The 24,266-nt window shown below is 42.1% G+C and overlaps 1 protein-coding gene across 4 annotated transcripts in view; it reads right to left on the minus strand.

Moving 5' to 3' along the window:
- Positions 1 to 24,266, minus strand: part of necab2 (N-terminal EF-hand calcium binding protein 2) — a 107,729-nt gene that overhangs the window by 62,085 nt on the left and 21,378 nt on the right. For all 4 annotated transcript variants that reach the window (XM_073815747.1, XM_065279047.2, XM_065279048.2 and 1 more), the window contains exon 3: positions 1,534 to 1,642. In XM_073815747.1, the coding sequence (XP_073671848.1) occupies positions 1,534 to 1,642 (109 nt within the window). The remainder of the gene's footprint in view (positions 1 to 1,533; positions 1,643 to 24,266) is intronic.

The raw sequence follows: 24,266 nt of genomic DNA on the forward strand, positions 1-24,266 counted from the left end.
TGGCGCCCGAACACTATTTTTTTACGTGAATTTTACTGGAGGCTACTTGGAGAGTTTAGAGAAAAACTTGTATCATGTGACAATGTGGCGCCGTGGTAGCGTCATGGACCTACGTCACAGGCGATCCGGGTTTGATTCCCCTTTAAGGCAAGTTTTTTATTTAAACTTTAACCAAGCGACCACCATTACAACTGGCTTGAAAACGTGAGCTATGCCATCTTTTGGCGTTTGAAATAAAAGAAAACCCATGAAATTATATGCATATGACATGCTGGAAGGCACACTTTGTGACCTAAAGAGTTGTCTTCTTTTCCTTTGCGACAGTGCTGCGGCGCTTGTGGCCTCTAGGGGCGCTAGATGTGAAAAAATACATGTCTAGCACCCCCTAGTGGCCAAAAAGTTCCACGGTGTGCATTTAAAGGTGCAATGTGGGACTTCTAGCGGCATTTAGTGGTAAGATTGTAAATTGCAACCAATGGCTCAGTACACAGCTCACCCTGCTTTTTCGGAACGCATAGTGAAGCAATGTTAGCCGCCACAGGACAAACACATCATCAACTGGGACAACGCAATAACAAAACATGATCTATAAAACAGTTTGTTCATTTACGGCTACTGTAGAAACATGACAGTGCAAAATGGCGACTTAAATCTAAGGAGACCCACTGTGTATGTAGATAAAAACGGCTAATTTTAATGTAATAAATTAAAAACAATACAGTTCATTTTGTAAGGTCATAAATATGCGGACTTTGGCTGATTATGCGTTGAATCATGTGATCGCATAATCACGCTTTTCTGGAGGGACTGATTTCTGTCAAGATATCCTTCTAAAAGTCCCACATTGCACATTGTGTTGTATATACAGTATTTGGTGCAATAAACAAACATTAAATGGTCTGATAAGAGCAAGGTAGAGATGCACCTTTTGGACCAGCCATAAACCAGTTTGTTTAATTTCAGTCGATCTGTGTTACGGACACAAAGCTGTTATAGGAATGTGTTTGTGAAGGTAATCTCGAGAAATGTTTTGTTTGCATTTTCTTTTCATCCGATCTCATGCCTGATAAAGTGCTCTTTATAAGTGTGCTTCATTTACAAGGGTTTATTACAAGGGTGTACTTTAATTCAGCCCATCTGGTGTTTTTGTTTTTTTAGGTGTTCGTTTTATTTAGCCTATTTCCACAGAGCTGAAGTCTACTGTTCTGTTTTATTCTTTAAATCTTGAAATTATAGTAAAATTTACTTAAGCAAGATTTTTTTATGACCTGTTAAGAAGCAAATAAATATATTGTTATGTAATCCTTCATTCTTTCTTTAATTTGTCTTGTCTGTATCGGAATTGGCCCATTTGCTTGTAAAAAGGCACTGGAATTGTCCATGAAAAATCATGATCGTGCATCACTAAATAAGTGGTTTCAAAATAACCCCAAATTTACCACCTGTCGATGTCACATTGCTTAATCTAAACCATCCAATACAGATCTAAATCCTGGTCACTGAACGTGTTTTCAGCGCTGTGTCAGGAATCACCTGGTGTTATCAGAGTCAATGGTGTGAAACAGTTTCTCCAGCTCCTCTTCATTCAGAGTCCCATCGGAAAAGAAAGCCTGGAACTCATCGAGGGAGAGCTTCCCATCATCTGCAGGAGAAAACAGATGAGATTTTAACTGCAGGCCTAATTTAAACCCAACACTACAGCTGCGTTAACTACATCTTAATAGGTAGAGGCACACTGTCATTACTGACAACATTACAAGTGCAACCATTATTCTGGGTCAAAAGTCTATGAGATTAAGAGCATCAATGTTTGATGACTTCAATCATTAATTTCAATTTCATTTCAATCTACATGAATTTGCTTAGTCAATATAAAAAATATCAAGGTTTTATTTTCACAAAATGTAAATGTGATAAACATTCGTAAAATGATTAAAAAAAGCAAATTACAAAAAATGACGTTAGCTGTTTTTTTTACAGGCCAGGTCACAAATGGTAGCTGATCTATAGTTTGCAAGAGCAATGTGTGCAAACTGGATAGCTGTTGAGACATTTAGGAGGTATTGCATTTTCTTTCTTTTCGGTGGGGTCGAAAGAAAAGGGGGTTGTAGCAGCAGGAGTCTCAGATGTACTAAGAGCTGTCAGAAATTAAATATTCATCACCCTGAATTTGCCCTTGAAAGTAGCCTTGTGCTTATTGGGCAAACTGAGGCAGAAATACAATACAAGTTAGTTTAATGCTTTTAGTAAACAAGAACCGCTGCTGACTTGTTAGTGCATTTTTATATGTAGTACACTTCCAACACACCTACAGTACACAACCAAATATACTTCCATGATTTATACATTGGATTTAACCATTTTGCTCTTTAAATAAACAACAGCATGCCCTACAACACCATATATTTTCCTTTGTGTTATTGCTTTGATTTTGCTTTCTGTACCCCATAATGTTCTCATTTAGTTTCTCCGTCACCATCATATGCTCCAGAGATAAACTAAACCAGGTTAGGAGCAAAAAGGACAAATGGAAAAGACATTTTCACAAACAAAAAGTAGGTCTTTGTCTCAGCTTTGATATAAAGGGTATGCATGTCTCTGTCTTTTCACATCTCTGCAGTATGTGAGGCTGGGGAGTGCAGGGAACCCAGCCTTTAATTAGGCACTGACCCACTTTTCTATTTGCCTCCTCTGAAAGGAGTGCTTGCTCAGGATTCAAACACTTCAAGAGTTTCTCATCCACTTCCATTATTTTGTTTTGGTGACTTATGTGGAATAGTAACATCACATCTGTAATATATTTTTATGATTTTATAAACTTCTGCCCATGGATGAGTTGTGAAATGAATCTTAGGCAATCCCTAATGATGATCAGGGTAAAAATAATCAATGACGCTTCTTGGAGTGCTATTTAAAGGAGTCAAATGATCCGTTTTCTTTTGTCTTAAAGGGGACATTTCACAAGACTTTTTAAAGATGTAAAATACATATTTTTCCCCAGACTACATATGTGAAGTTTTAGCTCAAAATACCATATAGATAATTTATAATAACAACATGTTAAATTTTGTGTTTAAAATGTGCCGTATTTGGGTGTCCTTTAAAATGCAAATGAGCTGATGAAATGCAAACACTGATCGCAATAATGGTTGTTTGTTGAAATATTATAATAAGATCCCCTTTTGACATCACAAGGGCAGCCAAATTTCAATGACCTATTTTTTCCACATGCTTGCAGAGAATGGTTTACCAAAACTAAGTTACTGGGTTGATCTTTTTCACATTTTCTAGGTTGATAGAAGCACTGGGGACCCAATTATAGCACTTAAACATGGAAAAAGTCAGATTTTCAAAATTGACGCGTTTCAGAAAGGCGGGGCAACAATAATGTAATATGTGAAAAATAATGTATTTAAAGTGGACATCATGTATTATGAAAATCTTACTTTTTTCATGTTAAAGTGCTATAATTGGGTCCCCAGTGCTTCCATCAACCTAGAAAATGTGAAAATGATCAACCCAGTAACTTAGTTTTGGTAAACCATTCTCTGCAAGCATGTGAAAAAATAGGTTATTGAAATTGGGCCCCCTGTGATGTCAGAAGGGGATAATACCGCCCCTTAATCTGCACTATCCAACAATGAGTACGTTTACATGCGTTTACATGCAAATCAATAAACCGCCTATGCAGACAACTGCGTTTACATGGGACTTGGAGAATTATCAGTTTTCTCGCAGGCTGTGACGTCACTGCCTATAGTACATAATAGTCGATCAAAAAGCCAACGGCATATCTGTCTTAAGCTGTACTGTTGTATCTCTTCTCAGGTCTTCAGAACCTGTAAATGTAACATAAGCTTCTATTCTCACAGTTTCTCTGCCAACTGCTTTAGTCCAGCGGAGACTTTTATGCATTACTTTGCGCTTACTTCAGCGTGTGACGTTTTTCTTTCATACGCGGGGACATGCGCACATGGACAAAACCGTGAGAAAGCGGGTTAAGGTGTTTACATGCCACGCGAAATCAGCGTAATGAGCAAAAAACTAGCTGTGCCGATCGGTTTTTGCTTACGCCGTTTATGGGCTTTCCCTGATAAAGGAAAACCATTTTACCCGTTTACCTGACCCCACACGTTATCAGTTTATTGAGCATAATCGGCGTAAGACTATAAATTATCTGTGGGGTATTTTGAGCTAAAACTTCACATGTATACTCTGGGGACACCAAAGATTTATTTTACATTTTAAAAAAGTCTTGTGAAATGTCCCCTTTAAATCTCTAGAGAACATACATACTGATCAAATGTACAGTTTGAAAGTCACTTTGGATAAAAGCATCTGCCAAATGCATAAATGTAAAAACATGCTTCTTCAATGGGACGCTACAGCCAGTCGAATACTACTCACTAATTTAAAATACTGTAATTATACATTTTATTTTTTTCCGCCTAGTTTTTGTTACATTTGCTTCAGTGTAACGCTCCATCCCTAACACTAGGCGTCAGTATGCAAGCAACTCCCATAACATCAGCGCAACTTAAACAACAAAACTACTGAGTGCACTTTAAAAAAAAAAAAAGAGCGAACGGTCCTGTTGTGCAATTCCCTCAAATTGATGTGCTTTCTGAAACTGCAGGTGGGCTACTGTAATGCTGCTTGATGGACATAAATGGTTTACCTTTCAAGATAATCTTGTCTTTCAGTAGGATCTAAAAGTGCAGAGTCTCATTTGGTCATAAAAGCATCAAACAAGCAGCTCAGATGGATCCATCTTGAGAAATGGATAAAGCTCCGTTTAGTTGTTCAGTGGGGCTTTGGAGGTGGAAATGGACCAAGAGGTGAAGTTTGGCTAATGTGCGTAAGTCGGCAGGAGCCTGCAGGGATCAGACACTGACTTCGACTTTTCTGCTTCCCATGAAAGAGAAGCAATTAGCACTTTTCACACTCAATAGCCCTCGTACATCTTTGCACCTTCTAACAAACAGATGTCTCTTCCGATCGCCCATTTTTCTCACACGGCATTTCGGGGAGAACTGGGGTGCATGTTGCCATGGTAACCACAAGAACAAGAGCAGACCTTTGGGATCTGAGACATCTTAATCGTACGCACACTTGCTCTTTAATTCTGTTCTTCTGTCTTTCTCTTCCCCATCTGTCCATCTGTTATGTGTGCTGAACTACTGAAACTAGTACTTGGCCAGTGTACATTCAAATTTCATTTGAAATATAAAGGCATTAGGATTTCGATTTTCAGTACACAATCAACAAAAAATCAATACCTCAGATTAAAAATGTTACACTGATAACCCATTAAACCCATGACTTCTTGTGCTGCTAACACAATTCTCTACCAATTGGGGTTCCCTACTTTATATAACTTCAAAATTACAAACTAGAATAGTACAACAACAGTTGAATTTTTTTTTAAAAACTGTCCAGGAAAGCATTTTTCATCCTCTCAGAGTATAAACAAGGACCCTCGTCATATTGAGTATTGAAATGGCATTTTTAAAGGTGACATAGAATGATTGAATGGAGTATTTATCCTTGTTCTGTGATGTGACATGTAGACAAAATGTTTTTGTTTGGGTCTGTAATGCCTTGGAAGCTTCCTAAAAACCTCTCTCAGATAGCTCTATTAGGGTGGGGGATTTTAAACAAGTGGTTTTGTACCTATTTGGCTCCCCCTACTGGCTTGACTTGCAATCTCATTACTGATTGGCTGACTTTGCTGCCACTCAAAAAATGTAGCCAATTATTTTAAAGTGGAGGGGCAATGAGATGCCTGTGATGTCATAAGCATCAGTTTTTCAGATTGGGCTGTTTTCTGGCATTTCTAAAAGAGTAAATTTCTATGAGACTGAGATGTTTAGCATGTTTAGCACTTTTTGTATGTTGTGAATGTGGGTAGACTACCATTATTCAACAAATATTTAATCTATTTGAAACATGCTGTCCATACTAGTACATCCGTAATAAAAGCTACAGTAAACTAAATCGAAAGTCCCACATTCCCTATGGCCCATCCCATAAACCGCAGACTGACAGTAATGATGGATGAACAGTAAAAGTACCTTTCACACGCCTGTCAGCTTCCCTCCCACTGTGACATTGATCAGTACAGAAAAAAGCACATCTCACTGTAAGTCTGCCTGTCACACCATTACTTCATTTATCAGTCTTCAAATCGCCCGTATCACTATCTGTCTTTGCGAAACATCAAGAATGCTGGCAATCGGCAGGGATTCGATTGAGCCATATGTCCGAACCGTGTGATTGTGGCATGGGAAGACCCATCGGCACATGCTAAACATTTACCCAACTCATCCTCCTACCTCCATATGTCACCAGCATAGACTTGATTTACTAACAGTGTAGCTCGGCTGTGCACAGTGAGCCAAATCAGAAAAAGTCGTGACTGAGACAAAACATTCAGGCTCACTGAATTCTCACAGAAATGGCAATATCTACCGGGACGCATTTCTGGTTTTTGGCTACTAAAAAGAACAAAGCAATCCCACTCTGCAAGCACAATTAACTTTGCATGAGCAAAATGTGGAAATTTAAATGATAGCAATTAATTTATAGCTTATTTTGTCTTGACCAGGCACAGTTCAAGTTTCCAAATACAGAGATTTTTACATGAAAAACTGATGGGAGATTGGATTATGAGAATGGGACTTTTGGGCCAACCAGATGTCAGAATGGTCTACCCAGCCAAACAGTGCAGAAAGAAGAATCTAGTTATTGTAATCTAGTTTGGCTTTCTCGTGGTTCTGGCTTCACTTGTTTCAGCCCCATGGCTGTGTTCAATATGGAAATTGGTTAGACCAATCGTAAGGTTTGTCAATATTTCACCCAGCCATAGCGATGCTGTCTCACAAGAACTCTTACATTTTTTACGAGTTGGCTAATCCGTATGAATTCTTACGACCACATTTGTAAGTTTTTGTACGATTGCCTTGACCCCTGTGACGTTGGGGTTAGGGTTTGCGATTTGTTGTTGTTTTTTAAAAGAATCGTAAGTTTTTGCATGATTAACTTTGTATGAATTCATACGAATTAGCCAACTCATAAAATATGTACAAATTCTCTTGAGATCAGGCTGGCCATACATACTCTTTGAAAAGGCACCTTTGTACCTGAAGAGTGCATATTAGTTCCTAGGGCAAGAATCTCGTAATATGATGCATATTAAAATACAGGAGGTATCAGCGCAATTTATTGCAATACGTTGCGGTAGACTTGTTGATGTATTGGGATATATTCCTATTTTAGGAATATAATAGGATATAATTTTAGGAAAGCTGTCTTTGTGAATACACCACCATATGCAAAACTTAGCAGAACCCCTATGTTAGTACTTCCTGTCACTGTTTAACTTCAAAGATAAGAAGAAAGCTATCTATAGTCGGAATGTAAACTCCAAATAAAACAACTGCCATGAATCTTGCATGATTTTTATTTTTTTTTGTAAATTATCGCCATTTCCCCATAATCGGCACCGTATTGTCAAACAGAATATCGTTATACCCATGTATCGGTATTTCTTTACCTCGAAGGTAATTTGTTGTACCAAATGTATACATTAGGGGCAGCAGTGGCTCAGTGCTTCATGTAGGTTGTCTACAAACCGGAAGGTTGGTGGTTCAATCCCTGGTTCCACCAGACACCTAACCCCAGCTGCTCCCCCCCAAGCTTGAAGGTGCCTTGCATGGCTGACACCGCCGTCTGGGTATGAATGAGTGAGTGAATGTGAGGCAACTTGTAAAACGTTTTGGATGGCTATAGGTCAGTTAAAAGTGCTTTATAAATGCAGACTATTTACATATCTGCACCTAAATTGTACATATTACGACCTTTTTAATCTCTACCATCCCTGTGACAGCTTTTGTACTCTTTTCTCTCAGATTATAGGTTGAAACAACATAAACATAAACTTTAACATTGATGCATTTTCATTTGTGCAGACGTTTTATCCAAAGCAATTTATAGTGCTGTACAAGGGATACATTTGAACCCATGACCTTTTGGGCTACTGATGCAATGCACTATACCAATGAGCCACATTTAGATTCTGAATCCCAATTTTTTTGCGTGGTCTCAGACTTTAAGACCAGTGTTGGGTGTAACTAGTTACAAAGTAACTAGTTACTGTAATAATATTACTTTTTTCAGTAACTAGTAGTGTAAGGCATTACCCGTCTGAAAATGGTAATATTATTACAGTTTTCCTGAGCTAGTTACTTGAGTTACATTCGCCAGTAGCACCTTCATCACACAAGGCACAAAACACAGAGAACAAAAGGGAAGGGGAGGTGGGCGTGAATGGAACAGTGATTGGTCTAAGTTTGGCACGAGGTATCATTTACCATCACCGATTGGTCGACACCCGGCAGCCAGCAGCACAGAGCGGCAGCGGCACACTCAAAGACAGATCGGGAAAATGGAAGCGTCAACAACGGCAAGCTCTTTTTCAGAGGAAGGTTCCCAGCAACAGAAAGCTAGTTTCGACGGGTGGAGATTCAGTCATATTTTATTACGTTCAACGGAAGGAAAATAACTTGACGGTGAAGTGCACACTCTTTAATGTTTCTCCGAATGCTGTGCCCCACGTCTGGTAGCGGGTAAGGAAGCCAGCATTTTCTTGGCCGTGGCTTGCCCAAATAAACATTCTTGTCCAGAAAAAAAATGTAACTAGTAATATAACTAGTAATATAACTAGTTACTTTCTCCAGGGAGTAATAAAGTAAAGTAAGGCATTACTATTTTTGAGAGTAATATGTAATACGTAATATATTACTTTTTTGAGTAACTAGCCCCAACACTGTTTAAGACAGTAATCTTTCTACTTTACGTTTAAGTTCTACTGTATTCTTTAACTCAGACATCTTGGCTTGTAACCCATAACCCATTCTGTCTCTCTGGAGAGGATGAGAAACAACCATAAGAAAACCGAATCTGAATCTGATTGAATAAGAGTGAATCCTAATCCCATTCACCAGTGACAGAATCAATTAATGCTTCATCTAACAAATCCGATTCAATCACAGTTCATTCAAACGAGTCATTAACCTCAACTGCATGAGTGGGCATTATACATAAAAATCCTATTAGAGTGACCCAACCACCAGAAAAGTGCATTAGCACAGAAGAGCGCTAGAGCAAATCTTTATCTCACGCTGTCAAGTACTGCATGCACCTCTGCACCGACCCAATCACCTCCAAAAAAAAAAAAACTTTTTTATAAGAACTTCAAAATGTATTAAATAGTGGTTGTGCGAGTATGTCTGCAAGTAGTGTGAGCGAGTGTGTGCGTGTTGGGCAGTGGGAAATGGGTGGGGCTTCTTTTAGCACTGCACCATTCAAAGCAGTGCTATCAGTCAAGGATGAAGAGTCTGCCAGGCGACTAATGTAAGTTCACCCTATGTTGTGGTCAATAAAGTCTTTGAATCCAATCTCTAATGTAATGCAGACTACGGTATAATGAAAATGTACGGTAGCTGAATGCTGCAGTCTACTAATTATTAAGAGAAAAGATTCACAACTACAACTGCCAGAAAAAGAGCTGATGGACCATATTAAAAAAAAATGACTGCAAAAAAAAAATGATATGCATTAGTTCATATGGATCTATATACTGATAAAGTGCTATGTACCACATAGTGTTATGTTTAGAGAAATGGTAATTGTTTTTTTTTCATGGAATATATGAATATTGTAATCAAATAGTTTATAATTTTTATAAAGTAGCAGCAACTGCAATATGGCAAAAGATGCCAAATCTTCTGCCAATGAATATGTTCAATACTCTAATCGGTTCTGGTTTCCAAGCAACCAGCTTCCATTGGCGCATTATTATAGATCTGCGATTACAGGAATGCATTATCGACAATTTACATGGACTTTAAATGCAACTCATCCAATCAAAATCTAAATCTTTGACAAAATGTAACATCTTCATTACATAAAGATGTGGCACTGGCAATCACCCATCTTACTGATTCTGTAAACCAGCTATGTGTATTTTAACAGTGGGAAAAGGCCCAGAAAAGACTCAGCATTAAGATGAAAGTCTATTTGTGTATCTTACTGGGGTTCTGTTCTAAAAGCTTAAATGGAGAAAATGGTTGAGAGATTAAATTTATCTACTGTAATTACTTCTGAGATCTCTTCTACTCTACATTCTGTAAGAGAAGAAGACAATGTTAAGAGGTGGATTTTCTATTACATTAGAGAAAATATCTCTTTTCAAATACAGCACTACTGTTACTGATTCTCTGAAGTTTGAAAGTCCTTTCGAAATCCTCTCAAATGGTTAAAAACATAATAGCATCTTATCTCTCCCCCACTAACAGAGTCTTTATACTCTTCCAGTCATATTTGAAATGAATTTTGTAGTCATAAAATTGTATGCTGTTTTTATGCAGAGAAAAGATGAGAGGAGAGTAGAAGATGAGAGGAGACGGAAGAAGAGGGGGGCTCTTTACACCCCCACATTTTAAGAACTGTGGCACTCAAGCAGGTCTGCTTTTATTTCCGCAGGGGATTAGAAATTCTCAATTAATTTTCTCTCTTTTACGCTTCAAGGGACTGAAGACAAAAATCAACTGCTTTGGGCGGGAGCATAAGAAGAACTATTTGTCTTTTATTATAAAGACGTTTAACATAATTGAACACTTCTGGGTCAGCTGACTTTGGTCCTCGGAGAACAAGCGAAAGAGATGAAGACAGGGATGTGACCCTATATTGGGTTTCCATTTGATTAAAGCCTACAGGCATCTGAGGAAACAAGCTTAGGGAGATGATGAGGATGGCACCATGGCAACATCAGGAGCCAAAGGCCTAATGGGATAGAGGGATCGCAGTTTGCTGTAACCATGGGTAACTGGCTGCTGGGGGTTGGGAGGGAAACGCATTATATATTGCAAAGCACCCCTGTTGATTTCTGCTAAATGTGCCTCTAGGAAGTGAATAATAGCATTAATTTTCACACTTTAGATGTGGGTAGGATTCAGGTGAACTGGGTCACAATATGATGGCTGTGAATAATCCCCCTATACAGAACATGGTCAAAAAAAATAGAGTTTTGAGAGTTTGATAACACCAACTGTCCCATCACTCATCACTAGAAGGTTAAGGTTAGAACTCTTTAGAGAATATCAAGCTTTATATTTTCAAAAGACCCCCCCCCAAAAAAAAAAAAAAATTATTGTAAAAAACTGCAGATCTACTCATTCTGGGTCTACTCTTGACCAGAGGTGGAAAGTAACGAATTACATTTACTCACGTTACTGTAATTGAGTAGTTTTTTTGTGTACTTTTACTTTTTTGAGTAGTTTTTAAAATCTGTACTTTTACTTTTACTTAAGTATGTTTTGTTTAAAGTATTGTACTTCGCTACATTTTAAATCATATCCGTTACTGAGTAAAAAATATTTAAAAAAGCAAGGTGATAAAGACGCGCAACGGATGATTGATGGGCGGGGCGAACGCGCAAAAAGAACCATGGAGACGGACGAGACAGGCGCGCTCTAATGCAGACCCGCCTCGGTTCAAATCTTATGAAAGAAACCCCTGGTCATATTTAAGCGACCACTTTCCACTGACGCGAAGCGATTGTTTCATGACTATAAAAAGGTAGGATTCATGCTCTTGAGTACGAAATGGCCGTTTTTACCGCTCGTTTGCACAACGCGTTTTTTAATACCATGCGCATTATCTTCTGAGGTCTAGCAGCTTCGCGTCAAGTCAAACACAACTTCAGAACGTCCTCGAGAATGCGCAGGTCATTAGACATTAGAGAGACAGAGAAAGAGAAAGAGAGAGAGAGAGAGAGAGAGAGAGAGAGAAGAATTAAGGTCTGACATCAGGTACCCAGGTCAGGGAAGCTAAAAGACAATAAACGTGTCAAAAGTATATAGCCATGGCACTCATCTCATTATATGCTCATTTAAACTAGATATATAGTTCAATAAAATAATGTATGAACCAGCAATACATCAACTACAACCTTACTATAGTGATTGTATTTACTTGCTGCTGACCACCTTCAAAAGTGCATAACTCACATGTAAAAAAATCATTGAACAATTGCATAAAAGTTTCTTAGTTTAAAAAAGCTTTTTATTTTATTAACTTTTTGTTATTGCACTTTAATTGTAAAGATGTTCCTACAATTAAAAACAACTAGTTTGAGATTTATATTCCCTTGTCATTTTTTAACTATACTACAATCCTCCACCTCTCCCCGCTGTAAAAAAAAGTAACTTTTACTCTGAGTAAATTTAAAATGACTTACTTTTTACTTTTACTTGAGTAGATTTTTAGACCAGTAACTTTACTTTTACTTAAGTAAAATATTATTAAAGTAACTTTACTTTTACTTGAGTACAATATTTTATTACTCTTTCCACCTCTGCTCTTGACACATTTTTCACATCTTTCACATCAGTTATTGACATATAGGTTGATTTACAGAGGAAAGTCGCAGCTTTAGCCCTACATTCAGTTTTGACTATCCTGACACAATACTGTGGATTTACGAGTTGTGGCTGCATTGTCAATTATTTGATATAAGCACAGTACTGTTCAGCAGCTTTAGCCCAAGGTTTGCCTACACTACAGCCTTTGACTTTAAAACATTGCATGCATAAATTGATCAAACAGATAAACTTTGGTTAGAATAACAGATTTTACTGAATGCTTATGACTAAAGTGTTTAAAGTTCTGATTAAAGCTGGTCCATTTAATGCCACATACACATGACATGCAAACTAAACACACAATACACATCAAAACCATGCTAACATACAACATAAGTGTTATTTACCAATAGATCTTAAAATTACAAGTTTACTAAATGCACTTTAGCCAGACAGTTTACAATATGACTGTCCCACATCGCTAAAAGCAAGGAAAGGGCACAAATATGCATACCTGCATGCCCCTATGCAAAGACCCCCAGAATGATAGTTTTCCCCAAAAACTACCAGTGAATTATACCATTTACCTGTGCCAAATGTATTTCCTACCAACCGAGACCAACATTTATTCACAGATCAATACGTAAGGGATAATGTATAGGCAGCTGAAGGGGCTTATTTTGCGATAACAATCAGCTGCCTGTACATAATCCCTTCACTGTAAAAAATGTCTGTAGAAATGACAGTATTACTGGCAGATGTTTGGCAGTAATTTACTGTAGATTAAAATTTGTTATTTACTGGCAACTGTTTGTTTAAAGTTAAATGAACATTAAACATTAACAAATCTTGGTCTTTATAGAAAAAACTATAAAATAACAGCCTAATTGTTATTAGCTTGTTAATGTTTAATGTATATTTAAGTTTGAACAAACTGTTGCCAGTAAATAACATACATTTAAATATACAGTAAGTTACTCGCAACCAGCTGCATAATTACAGCTAATTTTTTACAGTGTTATATATAGTGATAGATTTTTTGTTATTGTATAGTTTTATTCTGTAAAGATAAAGTCTTCTTAATATTTAAAAATGTATTTAACTTTGAACAAACTCTTGCCAGTAAATAACATAAATTTAAATCTACGGTAAATTACCGGCAACTCAGCTGCAATTACATGGTAATTTCTACAGATTTTTTTACAGTGAACATAATTTTTTTTAGCTCATTTTTAACAAATGCCGACCTTCTGCGAGCATAACCTGTTTACTTTAGGTTTTAAGATGAGACAAGACGTTCAAATGTCACAAACACACTATTTGGTTTAATCATTTGTAAATATAATGTCATATATGTGACCAGTCACGGAAAGTAGGGACACAAGTCGGATCTGGGCATTTTGAGTTATTCACAGATTCTGAAAGTGCAGTTTCTAAGCTTTCCAACGATGTGTAACACATGGAAATCTGATAAGATTTGGAGAAGTTGTGGCCATTTGAATATAGGAACTCAGAAATACTCAAACCGAGAAAATCGAGACGAAAGGGACTCTTCTTTTCAGCTGGGGGAGACAATAGGGCTCATTTACATCTCATTTAGCTAAGCCATGCCCCCTGTAAAACCCTTTTTGAGATGTTCTAGCATCATATGTAGTATTTTATGACCAAATGACAACCCGCAAAAATAAACATGACTCTTTTACCTTTGTGGGGATCACAAGTCGAATCCAGTCTGTTTCAGATTATCCAATCACCATATTTGTCCACAAATGCGTATAATCCGTGAAATATAGATTGTTTACATCAGATTTCACATGAATGTCTGGTAATACAATATAATATATAATCTGAAGACTATTTAAATCGTAACATGTAAGGGTATATGAGCTTACACTCCGTTAAACACATGAACCTGCCTTCAAAGTTTGTATTTAAAATAGGGAAGTAGTATAATAGATCATCCAAACAGCGCCGTCGAAAACGTGACATCCTTTAGAGAGGTTACCAATGGCTCGCTTGTTCCTCCAACAGCCAATGACTTCATGGAAAATATTGATAGACAAAACGTCTCGTTTACATATGTAACCCTCGTTCCCTGAAGGAAGGGAACGGAGACGTCACGTCGTGACCGACGAATTGGGAACCGCTTCGCGGGTGACCTATCTGCTTCGAGAAACCTTTAAAACGCCAATGAACTTGGCATGCAGATAATTGCATCTGCCGGCGCCGCCCCGCCGCGCAGGTATTTAATGAGCGGCAGGTGCAGTTATCAAATCAGCTATTTTTTTGCTGAGAAAGCTGGACAGAAGGAAAGGGTCCGGCCGGTATCAGCAGTGGAACAGCAAACTGTGGCGACGGGACGTGACGTCTCCGTTCCCTTCCTTCAGGGAACGAGGGTTACATATGTAACCGAGACGTTCCCTTTCAGTCGGTCACTACGACGTCACGTCGTGACCGACGAATTGGGAATCCCTACCAAAGCGCCACTGAAGCTGACCCTTCCAGTGCCTGCGTAAACCCTCCGACTCTCCTCTTTAAGGGAACGGAAAAGGGGTTGAAGCAGAGGCCGGTCACTACTTGTTCCTTAACCCACGATAGTGACTAGGCGAACTGGGAAGCGAACTCGTCAGGCGGGACTAAGATCGCTGCGGAAAGAAAACCCTCTAGGGGTCTACCACTAAGGTGATGGATAAAAAGACACGAGGTCTATAAAAAATACTCTCTCTTAGTACACTAGAGAGGCGTGGAATGAACTCCACTAAGGGAAACGTGGTAAATCAGAAGTTTCCACGGAATACTCACAAAGAAACCACTAGGGGGCGCATTGTGGACGCTAGCCTCACCCAGGTTCTTAAGGATACATCCAGTGAGAGGCTGGCAGCCGATGCTCCGCAACATCGGCCACCAAGCGGTGGAGGAGACAAAAAACAGTTTTTTGTAACGTTTTTGCCTTAACTGCCTTCCATAATGGTGCGGTCGTGCAGCACCGAAAAGAAAGGCACCAAGCCGACACAGGAGCCGTCCCTCGATGCTCTCACTGATCTGACGAGAGAACTCGAGAGGATACCGGCTCAACACGAACACTGTAAAATCTAGTGAACGTATTAGGTGTCGCCCAGCCAGCAGCTCTACAAATATCTGCAAGTGAGGAACCACGAGCCAAAGCCCAAGATGAAGCCACGCTTCTAGTTGAATGGGCTCTCAAACCAAAGGGGCAAGGAATGCCCTGTTTCTCATACGCCAGGGCGATTGTGTCTACAATCCAATGAGACATCCTCTGTTTAGTGACAGCTTTCCCTTTCTGCTGACCACCGTAGCAGACAAAGAGCTGTTCTGAGGTCCGAAAGCTTTGAGTACGATCCACATACACACGTAGTGCACGAACAGGACATAACAAAGCCATGGCTGGGTCTGCCTGCTCCAAAGGCAGCGCTTGTAAATTCACCACCTGATCTCTAAAGGGAGTGGTGGGAATTTTAGGCACGTAGCCCGGCCGGGGTCTCAGTGTAACGCTGGATTTAGCCGGCCCGAACTGAAGGCACGAATCGTTGACCGAAAATGCATGAAGATCCCCTATCCTTTTAATAGAAGCCAATGCGAGGAGCGTCAAAGTCTTCATAGTGAGAAACTTGACGCTCACCGTGAGCAGAGGCTCGAAGGGGCAGTGCTGAAGGGCTTTCAGCACCATGGACAAGTCCCACGGAGGAATAGAGGGAGGGCGTGAAGGATTCAGCCTCCGCGCACCTCTTAAAAACCTAATGACCAGATCGTGCTGACCTACAGATCTACCGTCTATGGGTGCGTGATGCGCGGATATTGCCGCGATATCTACTTTAATAGTAGATGGTGACAGCCTCTTCTCCAAGCGGTGCTGGAGATATGAAAGCACAATACTGATCGAGCATTCTCGGGGGTCCTCTCGTTGAGAGGTACACCACACAACAAACAGGTTCCATTTCAGCGTATACGCCTGTCTCGTAGACGGCGCTCGTGCTGCAGCTATGGTGTTAGATACCGCCTGGGGTAAATCACCTAGAACCTCCGCGCCCCGTCCAGAGACCACACATGGAGGTTCCACAGATCGGGACGGGGGTGCCATAATGTGCCCCCTTCTTGAGACAGAAGGTCCCTCTTCAGGGGAATCCTCCAGGGAGGGGCTGTCGCGAGGAGAGTGAGCTCTGGAAACCAACTCCTGGTGGCCCAATATGGAGCAACTAAAATAATTTTCTCCTCGTCCTCCCTGACTTTGCACAATGTTTGCGCAATGAGGCTCACTGGGGGAAATGCGTATTTGCGAAGACCTCTCGGCCAGCTGTGTGCCAATGCATCCACGCCGAGTGTTCCCTCGTTCAGTGAATAGAATCGGCGACAGTGGGTTGTTTCTGGAGATGCAAACAGATCTATCTGCGCTCTGCCGAAACGTCGGTGAGCCACGCTCTCCTCGGGACTCGGTCGTGAAGCCAATGCTGAAGCGGTCTCATATGTAGCAAACCGAGCGGTGTAACAGCTGCGGCTGCTGCCATATGCCCCAGGAGTTTCTGAAATTGTTTCAGAGGGACCGCAGTCCTGCCCGAAAATGTATTCAAGCAAGCCAGAATCGACTGAACGCGCGCCTCCGTGAGACGTGCTGTAAGATTGACCGAATCCAACTCCATGCCGAGAAAAGAGATCTTCTGTGTAGGACACAGTTTGCTCTTTTCTCGGTTGACCTGAAGACCGAGACGGGCGAGGTATTTGAGCACCCGATCCAGATGGGTGCAAAGCATCTGACGCGACTGTGCTATAATAAGCCAATCGTCGAGGTATGCCAGGATGCGAACACCGCTCTCTCTGAGGGGCTTTAAAGCCCCCTCTGCGACTTTCGTGAAGACGCGGGGAGAGAGAGAGAGCCCGAACGGTAAGACTTTGTACTGGTATGCCTGACCCTCGAACGCAAAGCGAAGAAACGGCCTGTGTCGGGGAAGTATTGAGACATGAAAGTACGCGTCCTTCAGGTCGATGGCTGCAAACCAATCCTGTGGGCGAATGCATTGAAATATGTTTTTCTGCGTAAGCATTTTGAACGGCATCTTGTGAAGTGCTCGATTCAGAACGCGCAGATCCAGGATCGGTCGCAACCCGCCGCTTTTCTTGGGTACAATAAAGTAAGGGCTGTAAAACCCTGACCTCATCTCGGCTGGAGGAACCGGCTCGATCGCATCCTTCGCCAATAGGACGGCAATCTCTGCACGTAGTACGTGCGCATCGGCGGGTTTCACTAAAGTGAAACGAATGCTCGTAAATTTGGGAGGTCGCCGGGCGAATTGTATTGCATAGCCGAGACGGATCGTGCGTAAAAGCCAACGCGACGGGCTGGGAAGTTGTTGCCAAGCTTCCAGATACCGAGCGAGGGGAATTAACGGCACGATCGTAGTACCCGCGGCGAGCGGAACAGGGGTGCTCGATGACGCGCTCTCTTGGGCTGCGTTGATATGTATATTGTGTAAATGAGCACTCACCAGACTCCGCTGATGGATGGCTGCGCGGAGAAGACCCTGATGAAGATGTCTCGGTGCGCTCGACACATCCGCTGGCGAAAGAGGAGAGGGAGGACGTAGGGTTATGAGCCCATCCGTCACCCCCGGCTGCCTCTGAAGACCTGGAGGAGGAAGAGGAATTCGCTCTTTTTGTGGTTTTGTGGGTGCCGGCTGAAAAGCCGGCGGAACGGAAATTAAAGAAAACCAAGGATTCCCCACCCGGTCCTCCTCCGGGGGGGGGAGTGGTGCGTTCACCATCTCCCGAAGAGCGATCCCCTCCACCTCCAGGTCGCCCGTCTCAGGGCCGCTTGGATTTACGCTTTCCACCAGGCTTAGCGGGCTGAGAGGGCGGGGCGGGCTGCTGACGGCCGGTTCCTCGCTTCCTAGGAGGGCCCCGATGAGGAACGGAGGCGGCCGCCGCTGCAGGACGCCCTCGGCGAGGGGCAGACTGAGGTGCCGACGTCGACGGGGCAGGTGTTGGTCTCTTCCGACGCGGCATGATGTTGGCAAGGGCCTCAGTCTGCTTCTGGGTGGCTGAGACTTGTTGTGCGAAGTCTTCTAATGCCTCGCCGAACAGGCCGGTCTGGGACACCGGAGCATTCAAGAGCCGGGTTTTATCGGCGTCTCTCATGTCCGCCAGACACAGCCAGAGGTGGCGCTCCTGGACCACCAAAGTGGACATAGCACGACCGACAGCCTGTGCGGTGGTCTTAGTCGCACGTAGCGCCAGATCCGTAGCCGCACGTAGGTCTTTAAAGACCGCCGAATCGTGACCTCCCTCGTGCAGGTCCTTCAGAGCCTTAGCCTGATGAACCTGCAACAAAGCCATGGCATGTATGGCTGAGGCTGCCTCCCCACAAGCCCGGTATGCAGACTCCGTCAGAGCTGACGAATGTCTGCAGGCCTGTGAGGGAAGGGTCGGACGGTCCTTCCAGTAGGAAACGCCGGCAGGACACAACTGCATCGCTACCGAACGCTCCACTGTCGGGATACCGGCATACCCTTTAGCAGCCCCGCCATCGAGGGAGGTGAGGGGTGATGGCTGATGCGGCCGGTTCCGGGAGGAAAACGGGGTTTTCCACGACCGAGTCAGCTCATCATGCACCTCGGGAAAGAAAGGTACTGGAGGGGAAGACTGTGAAGCCCGTGCAGCCCCAAAGTACCAATCATCTAGGCGGGACGGTACGGGAGGGGGAGGAGCTCTCCACTCCAACCCGACCGTCTCCGCGGCCCGAGCGAGCATGGCAGTCATCTCCGGATCGAGATCGGGAACCGCAACCCTTCCCGAAGGAGGGAGAGGATCCGGATCAACGTCCGAAAATGACGGCCCCCCCTCCGATGCTACGATAGATATCGAATCCTCGGGAGGCCCGGCAGAGGTAGAAAGCGACGCAGAATGCGCGCTCTCCGTCTCCATCGGGACCTCGGATGGTTGCGGATCCGGTGGCTGAGGGCTGCTGGACGGACCAGCTCGCTGATTCAGCACCGTGAGGCGGAGGTCGTCTCTCCGTAGCTTCACAGCCGCCTTCTTAGGGGCGATCAGCAACGGAGGGCGGCGTTCCCGGAGAAACGCCACACGACCCCGCAGATCCGCAAGAGTCAAGCTCTCGCAAGCGGAGCATGTCCCTCCCACGAAAGCCGCCTCAGCGTGCTGGAGACCCAAACACGAGAGACAGCGATCGTGTCCATCACGAGGAATCATATATTTATCGCATCCAGGAGTCGAACACGGACGAAAAGACATCTTTAAAAAGACGCTTAACGCCCGTGAGCAGTGAACGGCTGTCTTTAAAAAGACGCAAGTTCAACTGCAGCTCTTTTAGGGGAAATCACTCTTTTAGCTGTGTAGTTGATGAAGCACACAGGGAGGAGAACGCACACACTCAACTAAAAAATGTGAAAGAGATCACAAAAAGATAGAGAGGTGGAAACACTCGCGAGCCCCGCTGTGGTGCCTTCGCCCAACCAACTAGCACGCCGAGATCTATTCCTTCAGAGAGAGCAGCTTCTCGTGAGCAGTGTCACTGCCAGCTTTCGAAGCTAAAAAAGCTGATTTGATAACTGCACCTGCCGCTCATTAAATACCTGCGCGGCGGGGCGGCGCCGGCAGATGCAATTATCTGCATGCCAAGTTCATTGGCGTTTTAAAGGTTTCTCGAAGCAGATAGGTCACCCGCGAAGCGGTTCCCAATTCGTCGGTCACGACGTGACGTCGTAGTGACCGACTGAAAGGGAACATGTAGCCAATTATATGAAGAATACAACTATATCTGTGTAACTTCTGTGTGTTTGGACTCATGCTGCGCTGCAAGAACTGACATACAGATGACGTCAAAGTACCGCGAGAGCGAGTCGAAATTAAACTACTCCGTAAAATTTCTTGAAGAGCTCTCGCGGTACTTTGACGTCATCCGACTGCGGCACCGCATAAAGTCAGTGACGCGGCTGACGTACGATGCGGCTGACTGTTATTTGTTCCGCCCCAGCTTCTTTTATTTTTCTTTTGTTTTGTGCGCCCGAGCTTTACAGTCTGGGGAGACGCAGGCTATAAGTTTGAGAAAAAAAAAACTTAGCAAACATGTCCGAGGAACAGGGCAGCGCGTCACTACAGTCACGTGACTTTACGCTCGAGCCGGAAGAGAAGACAATGCTGAATAAAGTCGTAATTCTGCTATTTTTGGACCAAACTGTATTTTCGATGCATCAACACAATCTTACTGACCCACTGATGTCACATGGACTACTTTGATGATGTTTTTATTAACTTTCTGGACATGGAAACCATACATAGATTTTCAATGAAGGGGAAAGCTCTCGGACTAAATCTAACGATAAAACATCTTAAACTGTGTTCCGAATATGAACGGAGGTCTTCCGAGTTTAGAACAACATAAGGGTAAGTCATTAATGACATTATTTTCAGTTTTTGGGCGAACTATCCTTATTTAGTAGTCACGCTGTTCCCTTTGGGGGCGGAGGCGAAAACACAAGCTTATACAGTATGTAAATATACACACAGACAATGACGCCCCCCGCTGCACGCTAGAATCTCCGGAAAAACAAGCCTATTTTAACCGCAAAATGTACGCTTTTAAATATACAAAAACTGCTATCTCAAACATGGAGAGGCTTCTTCGTGATCTCAACTAACAGATTCTGCAATAAAACGAAAATCACAAATTTCGAAAAAAAACTTTGTTTCTCATTTTCTCGAAACTTGTGCTGCCGACTTGAGTCCCTGGTTTCCATGACGGGTCACATATGTTATTAAAATACATATTTATATTTAATTTTTGTGTAATATTAAACTGAACATGTCAAAATGATTTGCACCATCCAGGTTACCGTGTGTTAGTGATGGGGACGAGACCGCCAATGCCGAGTCCGAGTCAAGACCGAGTCTTTGAAGGGTCAAGACAGAGTCGAGACCAAGTCTGTTGATTTTCAAATACAGTTGAGTCTGAGTCAAGACCGAGTCTTTGAGAAAGCAAGTCTGAGTCAAGACCGAGTCGAGAACAAGATCATAAAAACATGTCAGTTTTCATATTCATGATTTAATATCACCCCAGTTAAAGGGATAGTTCGGCCAAAAAGGATATTAAACCCATGATTTACTCACCCCCAAGCTGTACGAGTTGCATACGGTATGTCCATCGTTTTTCAGACAAACACATTTTCGGATATTTTAGAAAATGATTTAGATCTTTCAGTTAATTAAATGTGAAGTTACGGGGTCCACAACCTTCAAGTACAAAAAAGTGTGTACATCCTTCACAAATTAAATCCAAACGGCTCCAGGATGATAAACAAAGGTCTTCTGAGGGTAATCCGCGCGGTGTTGTTGTAGAAATATCCATATTTAAAACTTTATTAACGAAAATAACTATCTTCCGGTAGCTCTGCCATCTTAGTCGCGTCCGCATGCAAGATCTGAGCTTTACGCAGCCTACGGAGGCTACTCTGCTGCTGCTCTGTGCCCCCGCCCTCCGAATTTGTCATACGTCACTAAGAAAAGTGCGTACACTACGCTAATACTCTCTCCTGAATACAGAGGAGTCTAAGATGGCGGCGCTACCGGAAGGTAGTTATTTTAGTTAAAAAAAAAATTTATATGGATATTTCTACAACAACACCTCACGGATTACCCTCAGAAGACCTTTGTTTATCATCCGGGAGCCCTTTGGATTTATTTTGTGAAGGATGGATGCACTTTTTTGGACTTGAAGGTCATGGACCCCGTAACTTCACATTTAATTAAGTGAAAGATCTAAAACATTTTCTAAAATATCCGAAAATGTGTTTGTCTGAAAAACGATGGACATATGCAACTCGGACAGCTTGGGGGTGAGTAAATCATGGGTTTAATATAATTTTTTTGCTGAACTATCCCTTTAATAATCAACAGTTAGACCTACAGACTAAACTAGATTGGGAATTATTTAGAGGAGCAGTCTTAACATCTTAATATGGACTATGCTTTTACTATCATTAAAAAAATCCCTACCACATGCATCATCTTCTGCCTATTTTTCTAGAGATAAATAAACGGCTCTGATGGCAGTATCTTTGCATTGCACCATGGGATGTCATTTTCAAATAATGCCCGTCAAACATTGCATTTTATTATTATTGTTATGTGTTGTGTGGTTATTTTATATGAACATAAAAAAAATGCATTGGTCTCGAGGACTCGGCCTGAAATTACGATTCCTTCTCCTCCCGCTGTGGTCCGAGACCAAGTCAAGAACGAGTCTTTGTAGGAACAAGTCCGTGACAGCAGAAAACGGTCTCGAGACCGGACTCGAGTACTACATCACTACCATGTGTTCACGTAATTTTTAAGTGGTTGTTATCTGGGAATAACAAACTTGCAAATGTCACGACTCGCCAATTAGAATCAAGCATTGCAACGAGCCATGTAATAAGATGCTAGATGTTTTATGGCATTACTGCAATGAGCTTCATTATACAAACAGTGTATTTATATCATTTATATTTACAGTACATACAAAGGTGTGCATGCAATCATAATCATGCAATTAGTTCATCTACAGATGCTTGACATTATGTAGGAAAAAAAGATGTGATGACTGATGAGTACTGATTATAAGATGCCATTTACATCATCATTTTGAAGGTTCTCCACAAACGGGAGGAGAAAGGTCATCCTTGATTCTAGTAGCTGTGTGCATCAGTAGTTTTGAATTGCATTCAGTTCATTATTACGAAAGTCAGAGGTGCGGCCCTTATTGAAAGACGTTTTAACAGAAAGGTCAGGTCGATGATTCAGTCCGCATTTTACACTTTACTCATGGGAGTCATGTAGACCAGAAAGCGGTTTATGTGATGCTGAAAATAGCACTGTAAAGCTCCAAGTACAAGGAAATTATCTTCAATTGGTCTACAGGTTGCTGCTGTGAGATAGTGAGCGAATCGAGTCAGTCACTCAAAAACTGAAGCCCTCTAGAGGGTGCGGTGTTACACCCTGTTGCACTATGAACACAAGCATGAATGCATGCCACATGAATCGGTAAAGCACTGAACCTTGTGTATGAGAGAGAGAAAGAGAGATAAAGCTATGTGCAAGCTTGACATGACTGCAAGGTGAATCCAATGCAATAACACCAAGCTGCAGGTAAGAAAACCTGCAGCTAAATGTCACCAACCAAATAATCACCATCAGGTCATCTCCAAGGAAATATTTACCCCAAGATGCATCTGGACTTAAACCAAATGCCTATCAAACGCTGCAAACCCCATCCACTTCATTCTTTTATGATTTACATTGTACAAATTCATCCCAAATCTTCACCACAGACAAGTTTTCCCATGAGATCAGGTTGGAAGAATCTATACAGCACAACACATCTATAATGAATACAGTAGTGCACCATACACGTCTCTGTCTTTGAACACAACACAACCTGTCCCCCTGCACCTCAACCAATCACAAGGTCTATCTGAAAACCGAGTGAGCTGCTATTTTTGATATATTTTATGTACCTTGAGGCAGTGCATTCTGAGATTGCCTTTTAAGTAAAGAATACATACAATTATTTGGGTAAAACAAGGAACGGAGCAATAATGATTGCTAAGGCACACTTCACCAAGCACCATTCATTTCACCATGCCTATAAAAGCACACAATCCCTATGGATCTCATCTCACTCCTGCGGTTGTGAGAGCAAACTGATGATGCTGTCAGGATTCTGTCCATTGTCTCCTGGCAGGATGCACCATAGTGTTACAATTGGCAGCTCCCTAGTGAAATAACTGCTAAAAATGATAGCTAACAATCTGCTCTTGCAGAAATCTTTTAGGTGCA

This window comes from Paramisgurnus dabryanus, chromosome 9, assembly GCF_030506205.2.
Source record: "Paramisgurnus dabryanus chromosome 9, PD_genome_1.1, whole genome shotgun sequence".
Lineage (NCBI taxonomy): Eukaryota > Metazoa > Chordata > Actinopteri > Cypriniformes > Cobitidae > Paramisgurnus > Paramisgurnus dabryanus.